General features: G+C 48.5%; 1 protein-coding gene across 1 annotated transcript; it reads left to right on the forward strand.

Moving 5' to 3' along the window:
* Nucleotides 1-3261: 3261 nt before the first annotated feature.
* On the forward strand, nt 3262-5036 carry LOC145813604 (uncharacterized). Its single transcript, XM_082909263.1, has 4 exons — nt 3262-3412; nt 3500-4066; nt 4154-4252; nt 4554-5036. The coding sequence occupies exons 2-4, from the start codon at nt 3689-3691 to the stop codon at nt 4848-4850; spliced, it is 774 nt and encodes a 257-aa protein (XP_082765389.1). The 5' UTR covers nt 3262-3412; nt 3500-3688; the 3' UTR covers nt 4851-5036.
* The last annotated feature ends 2718 nt before the right edge of the window (nt 5037-7754 follow it).

The following is a 7754-nucleotide window of genomic DNA, read 5'->3' on the forward strand; positions in this document are numbered from 1 at the left end:
AAAGAAATTGAACAATTATGCGGTCTACGCAAGCAATACATGCGGTCTACGCAGGTAAAGAAATTAAACAATAATGCGGTCTACGCAAGGAAAGAAATTGAACAATTATGCGGTCTACGCAAGCAATACATGCGGTCTACGCAGGTAAAGAAATTAAACAATAATGCGGTCTACGCAAGGAAAGAAATTGAACAATTATGCGGTCTACGCAAGCAATACATGCGGTCTACGCAGGTAAAGAAATTAAACAATAATGCGGTCTACGCAAGGAAAGAAATTGAACAATTATACGGTCTACGCAAGCAATACATGCGGTCTACGCAGGTAAGGAAATTGAACAATAATGCGGTCTACGCAAGGAAAGAAATTGAACAATTATGCGGTCTACGCAAGCAATACATGCGGTCTACGCAGGTAAAGAAATTAAATAATCATGCGGTCTACGCAATCAAAACATGCGATCTACGCAGGTAATGAAATCAAATAATCATGCGGGCTACGCAGGTAATGTAATTAACATGCGGTCTACGCAAGTAATGTAATTAACATGCGGTCTACGCAAGTAATGAAATTGATTACAAACATGCGGTCTACGCAGGTAATGTAATTAACATGCGGTCCACGCAAGTAATGAAATGAATAGATATGCAAAATGCAATGAGATGCGCAAAACAGCGCGATGCGTTAGACAACGCGAATGCACAAAACAGTGCCATGGTTTGAAATGCACAAGATAGTGCGATCGATTTGAGATGCACAAAACAGTGCGATTGATTTGAAATGCACAAGACAGTGCGATTGACTTGAAATGCACAAAACAGTGCGATGATATGCTATACACATGGGGCAACTTTTGAGCATTTGTAAAAGCTAAAAGGATATAAAAAGGATACACCTTGCACGAATTCGAGTGCCACGCACAGAAGACACGACCCGAGGTCAAAACGGAGGCCGGTTGAGCGTGGGAGATACACTTTCTTGCACTTTCTTGAGCTATGAAGGCCAAAAACTACTCATATGGCCTAAAAAAGGTTGTGGGAACACCACCGGCCGGGAGGGGAATCCACCGGCTGTCCACCGGCTGCAAAATAACTCCATCGGCACAAAATAATGCCGGCCGGCACAAAATATTGCCGACCGGCAGAAAGTTGCTGAGTCGGGGCAGATTCGACTTTTCACCTTGGGTGTTTTAAAATAGGGTTTCAAACCCTAATTCCTCACTTCCCCACCGCCGAAATCCCACACACTCTCTCTCTAGAGCGTTTTTGTCTCCCCGTTTCTCCGTTTCTTCACGTTCTACGCCCGTTTCGTCGTCGGATTCGCGATTTTCTTCGCGTTTCGGACATTTTCAACCGATCACATCTTTGTTTCGGTGCCTCGTTTGGCGTTCCCGCCTTTTCGGGGTTTGTTCCCCTTGCTTTCCTCTTCATTCCCGTGCCTTTTCACATTCCGGCCTTTCCGGCCATTTCCGACCCTCTCGGGAGTTGACTTTTCGGTTGACTCTTCACATTCCAGCCCGGTTTCCCTTCCTCCGGCCATTTTCACATCATTCCTGACATGGCGGACGACATTCCACGTGGCGAGACTCCCCCGGACCACGAGATGGATCCCGGGGTCGAGCTCCTACCGTTGAGCGAGCGCCCGTTCGACCCGGCGACCTACCGACCGGTGATCCATGTTCTGCCCCCCGACGGCCTGCGTCAGTTCCGGAGCTTCGAGAGGCACGTGGCGCCTGAGCTACTACTGCGCGAGCCTACCTCCCATCTTTCCTTCAGCGTTTCCGAGGTAACTCTCTTTCTTCTGCTTTACTTTCCGTAATGTAGGATACAAAACTGTCATAGTTAGTTGTACTCTTTAACTGCTTGAATCTGACATGCTATACACCGTAGTTAACTGTAGACATACATACAACTGATACCTGCTTGAGACTGACACATGCACACACACTGCACTAGCCCCGAATCACTCAAACACACTGCACTCACTGTATTTCACTGCATACACACTGGTACCCAGCATTTGCTTGAATCTGTCAAACTTGCACTCATGCTATATCTGTTCTGAACCCCCCCAAACATGTTGACGCATCTCACACTGTAGTTCACAGTAAGCACACCGACACCCGGTAGCTGTTCAAATCTGACAAACTTGCACACATGCTATATCTGCTCTGAACCATCTAAACATGCTGACACATCACACGCTGTAGTTCATTGTAAGCACACCGGCACCCGGTATTTGTTTAAACCTGTTAAACTTGCACGCATGCCACATCTGCTTTTTCAAAACTGCATTTTGAATGTTGTCTTGCAATTGTTATTTTCTGTTTACAGGAGGATTCTCATACCATCCGCGGGTATGGGAACACTGGCGCTCGGGAGTGGTACGACGAGCTCCCTGACGCATTCCGTCGTATAGTGGATCGAGCGGGCTTTGGCGCCTTCTGCCGAGGACTCTCTAGGCTTTCTGCCTGCAGACCTCTCCTTGCCGCTCTGGCGGAGAGATGGTGGGACACCACCGATTCGTTTCACTTCTCCGCAGCAGGGGACATGACGATGACCCCTTATGATTTCTCAATGCTCACTGGCATCGGGGTAGGGGTGATCCGATCCCCTTTGATATCGACATGGATGAGTGGACCGCCGCTCAGGTCCATCTACTGGGGGAGGCCCCACCTCTTGCTCGTCCAGGCTTCGTGCGGTACTCCTGGTTCGAGGTACAGTTTAGGGTCCAGCCCGCGTTGGAGGAGGAGGCGCAGATAACTCAGGAGGACGTGGAGAGGTATGCGCGCGGCTTCTTCATGTTCCTGTTTGGGACTACTATCTTCGCCGACTGGGCGAACACCGTGCCTCTTTGCCTTCTCAGCGCACTGGTGGACGTCCGGGACATCCTGCACTATGACTGGGGTGGCGCCGCTGTGGCCACTCTCTACGGATACATGAGCTCAGCTTCCCGCGGCAGCGGCCAGTTGCTCGGAGGCTATTGGCGGGCTTGGGAGGTACACTTCTTCTCCGCTTTTCATTTCTGCCCTATATTTTCTGTACTCTGTACACTACACACACTGTAGTCTGCTCTATACTTGCTGTATACTGTACACACGGCACACGCATACATTCTGCTTCACATTGACTGTACACTGCTCACACTGTACACTGCACACAATACACTGCACAACACACGGCTCTGCCATTTCTGCTTTATTCTGTATATTCTGCTTTTTCTGATAAATGCACTGGTATTTACCTTGCAGCTGTGGGTTTACGCCTACTTTCCTAGGCTTGCCCCCGTACCAGTCACAGAGACTCCTCTGGTCGTCCCCTTCTCACGCTGTTTTGACGGGAGGTGCACCCGGCGACCACGAGAGACATTCGGCTTTTTCCGCCGATACTTCGACACCATTACCCCTGCTGAGGTATGTTTTACTTGCAGTTCATTTGAGCTTCGCCTTTCCACTGTATATTTCAAAAACAGTAGATAACAAACTGTCTGTCACTTTCAGATCACATGACGGTCGTGGGCTCCGTTGCCGGCGGTGACGCGGGATCGGTTTGCCGGTGCGGAGGAGACCTCGCGTTTCCGGATCTTGCTGGAGGGCCCGGTCTGTCGGGCTTGGTACCTGGGTGAGCGTTTCCTACGCCAGACCCTGGGGTTACCTGAGCAGATAGTCCCGGTTCACCCTCCTGCGGACATGAGGGAGACCGAGAGGCTCACGACCGAGCAGATGGACGATTACACCATTGGCTGGGAGGAGGCCGGCTTCAGAGGCATCGGCGACTACCGGGAGTATGTGCAGACATACCTGATGCGACCTCTGAGCGGCGGCCGTCGAGTAGAGGGGGCCAGGCCTGTGGCATCGGCGGCTGGGGCCGGAGCGGGAGTTGGAGTACGGGCTGCGAGGAGGGCCCGAGTCCGTGGCAGGGGCGGAGTTCAGGGAGGACGGGGAGCTGGCTGGCCCGCCCTGCCTGCTGCACTGACTTTCCGAGGGCAGGGTGGGTCGACCTATCAGATCCCCTTCGCCCCTCCACCAGCTGGTCACGAGTTCGTCGGTGTCCCCGACTTACCTCCGGTATGTATTGCTGCATTTTTGTACAGTCATTTCATTTCGGTTTATTTGATATTCCACCGAATATTGATGCATTTGGTACTTTTGCAGGCTTCTTCTGAGTACACCCGTCAGTCATTGGCGATGAATGCCTCGATGATGGGGATGCTTCAGCGGACTTTTGACCTCCTGGCCCTCTACAGCATTCCGGTACGTTCTTCTGACATTGGCCTCAAACCATTCATATACTGCTTCACATAATCTGATGCATAGCACAACACCTGATACACGTCTCACTGTATCTGATACACTGCATACACTGTATTCTGCACTGTACTCTGCATTCTGGACTGACAAACTGCTCACGGCATTCATACACTGTACTCATACGCTGCATTCTGCACTGTTAAACTGCCCACGGCATACACACACTGTACTCATACACTGCATTCTGCACTGTTAAACTGCCTACGGTATACTGATTCATTTCCCTTTTTATGTAATTTTTCAGCCTCCTTTCCAGATTCCTATGGCAGGAGGTGCTCCTGCTGGACCTTCCGTCCCTGCTCGAGGGAGAGATGAGGAGGGCCGAGTATTCCCCCGCTCCAAGGCGGGGCGCACTCATGTCGGGAACAGCTCGCGAGCTCCAGTCCCGGATGATGATGATGACGAGGAGTCAGAGGCGGAGGCAGAGGCGGAGTCCGAGTCATCGGAGGAGGAGACCGGAGGCGGTTCTAGCTCGGGCTCTGACGACGATGCTGATGATGCTCCTGGACCCTCGTCCAGGAAGAGGACTAGGACAGACTGACGGCCCTTGGAGTGCTCGACACAGATGCGGATTTTTTATTTTCTTTCTCTTTCTTGTACTTTTCTCTTTTTGTTGGTAGTTAGATTACCTTGTACTGCCGCAGGCAGATTTTGTTTTCTTCAAAACTTTGTACTTGAAAAAAAGATTATGAAATGAACAGATTTTTGCTTAAAAAGTGTTACATTTACATATCTCATGTATTGCATCGCATCCCATCATGTTACACCTCAATGTAAACGAAATTGATTGGTTGTCTGAAAATTGAACACTTGCACTGTAATAATCAGATAACTAAACAGCCAACAGCAAAATAAACCCAAGCAACCCACTGCCTGATTCTGGACACACAGCCCTTGCTCTACTGGGGATCATTCTGCATACAGCCCATAACACAGTATTCGGTTCATTCTGCACACAACAAACTTGAGTGAACGGCCCAATCTGACAAGACGGAGCTCAAAGATGGAACCGGTTGGAGTTGAAGCATGCTCCAATGTAGAGAATGGCACCGCATTCTGGGTATAAACAATTCTGAAATTGATTGAGGGTTTTTCAAACCGGGGTATCGAGTCTACAACTGAACACAGCGGGGAGGACTCAAACAAAAAGGGTACACGTTCCAAACACAACGAGACACGCTCGGAGAAGACCTAAAACACAGGTTGAGGTAAACAAAATAAAAGACACGGCACACAGACGCGTCAACGAAAACGGGGGACCTCAGATCACGAGGAGCCAGTTTCTTTGGGTATTGTTTCCCACCCCCTTCTGATTTGCGATTCTCACATCACTCGACTCTCAAGCTCGGATTTTCTCTCAAAACCCTTTTCTCACTTTTTCTCTCGACTTACACCTCTCTATTCTTCATTCTCTCATTTTTCATCCCTCCCCGGGGTGTTTAATGAATGAATAGGAAGTTACGGGTTTATGCCCAACACCATTAGCTCACAGCTATTTCTTCTGACGGGTAGAGCGCTCTTCTGGCAAGTACGTCGATGACCGCCGGGGGGGGGGAGGAGACAGAACGCCTAGCTCAACTGTGCCCCTAGTTCATCATTTTAACTATTCTTTTCGTTTTGGTTTTCTACTAAAACAAGTTTGATCAAAATGAGAGTCGGATTAACATACTTGTTCGATTTTTGATTTGAAAAGTATGCAAGTCAGGCTGCAAGCACTGAAAATTTTCCTTTTTGGGTCCAAGACAATGGTCCAGTTTTGGAAAGTGAAATAGTTTTCGAGAAAATAGTCAACCTCAGTAAAAATTTTCAAAAACTATTTTTCAAACAGTCAATGCTCAGCGGGCATGGAACTTACTCTTTGAGATGCGCAACCTCGGATCGGAGGCAATGGAAAATTGCCCCTGGTTTGAAGGGGGTGGATGGCAACGAAAAGTTGCCCCTGGTTTGAATGGCGGCTCACGGCGACTGGTGGCAACGGAAAGTTGCCCCTTGTTTGGACGATGCCGCAGCAGTCCACAAACAGTCTTCATTGGCGGTGGTCGAGCTCTTGGACACAGCGATGACGAAGACGGTCACAACAAATATATGGACACAGTCGCCTTCAGAAGCGTTGGCGACTAGACTTTGGGATGAAGTCGAAACCATTGCATGGACTGAGATGCTATGAAAGCGTTGGGGGCTAGACTTCATGATGAAGTTGCCTACGTATCCCAAACATGGGAATCAAGCCTCACGTAGTTCCGGTTAAGGTACACTCGGGTATTTTAACCTTCATTTTTCAGGCTCTAACTTTTGCCAAGGCGCCCGATGCGGGTTTTCGACCTTGCGAGCTTCTTTTTTTTATTTCTTTTGTTCTTTTCTTTTCCTTTCTTCTTCTTTTTTTTCTTTTCTTCTTTGCTCTTTTGTTTCTTTTTTTGCTTTCTGCTCTTTTTTTTTGTATTTTTCTCTTGCTTTAACTTTTGCCTGGGCCGCCCTTCCGGGTTTTCGGCCCAGCGAGCCTCTCAAAGGGTAAAAGTGTAACAAGTCCATGCCAGATGGTTTTTGAAGTTGAAGCCTCTCTGTATCTAGGAGACCGGCTGTTGTACTGATTTGCGGAAGAACCCATCATGGTTGTTCCAAGAGCTCCTTCTGGTGAGATCTACTCCTTTGATGCAGATTCGGCTTTGGTGCCTCTTGCTCGTGGGCTGCCCCTGATCTGGCCATACAGACCTTGCATGACGTTTGACCGTTGAACTTTCTGAACGTTCTGAACGGGTTCAAAGTTCGAAAACGAACGGGTTGAATCTTGAGGCTGAGAGCGATCCTAGGCTGCGCAATCTCAAGAGCGATTCCACACAGGTCTTCACAGGGCCGCGTAAAACATTTGTTTTTGAAAGTTTTTAAGAAAGCAACAAATCGCTCGCGTCGAAGATAGTGTGGAACCAATCTGGATCAAGCCAGGGTCCTTCTCAGTACTCACGCCGACAAGCATGATTTCATTTATTAAAAGGCTTAGCACGCCTCTCTTTCTCTCAAAATGATCAAAGTTTTGCAAAACCCGAGGAATTCCTTCCTCTTCGTTTTTATCACCGCAGTGTTCAAAAGGGTTTTTCTTTTTTGAAAAACTTAGGTTAATGCAATGAGTTTGGCGCACAGGAGAGCAGGCGAGACGTACTGTTAGCCCAATCAAATTCTCTGGCACTTATGCTGAAAGCAAGCATGAAGTTGAGATAGCAACAGTTGTTTCATTCAGATTTGTTGGTGTAACTGGCCCCTCGACAGAAACAGACTCAAAAACAACAAAAACAGGTAATTACAAGACAAAACGGTGTTCGAGACAACAACCCCAGAATCACCCGGTGTTATATACAAAGGGGACTGACTCGATACAACAAGACAGACCCTTAAGCAAAAAGACTGACTCGAGACAAAGAGACAGACTCAAAACAAAAGACTGACTCGATAC

Source organism: Camellia sinensis, chromosome 15 (genome assembly GCF_055761805.1).
Source record: "Camellia sinensis isolate YWXY chromosome 15, ASM5576180v1, whole genome shotgun sequence".
NCBI classification, from domain to species: domain Eukaryota; kingdom Viridiplantae; phylum Streptophyta; class Magnoliopsida; order Ericales; family Theaceae; genus Camellia; species Camellia sinensis.

Excerpts from the sequence above, each read along its gene's own strand:
- LOC145813604 (XM_082909263.1), top strand. The coding sequence starts at position 3,689 with ATGAGGGAGACCGAGAGGCTCACGACCGAGCAGATGGACGATTACACC. Across the intron at positions 4,067-4,153 it reads GTGTCCCCGACTTACCTCCG|GCTTCTTCTGAGTACACCCG; the intron begins GTATGTATTGCT and ends GTACTTTTGCAG. Across the intron at positions 4,253-4,553 it reads TGGCCCTCTACAGCATTCCG|CCTCCTTTCCAGATTCCTAT; the intron begins GTACGTTCTTCT and ends GTAATTTTTCAG.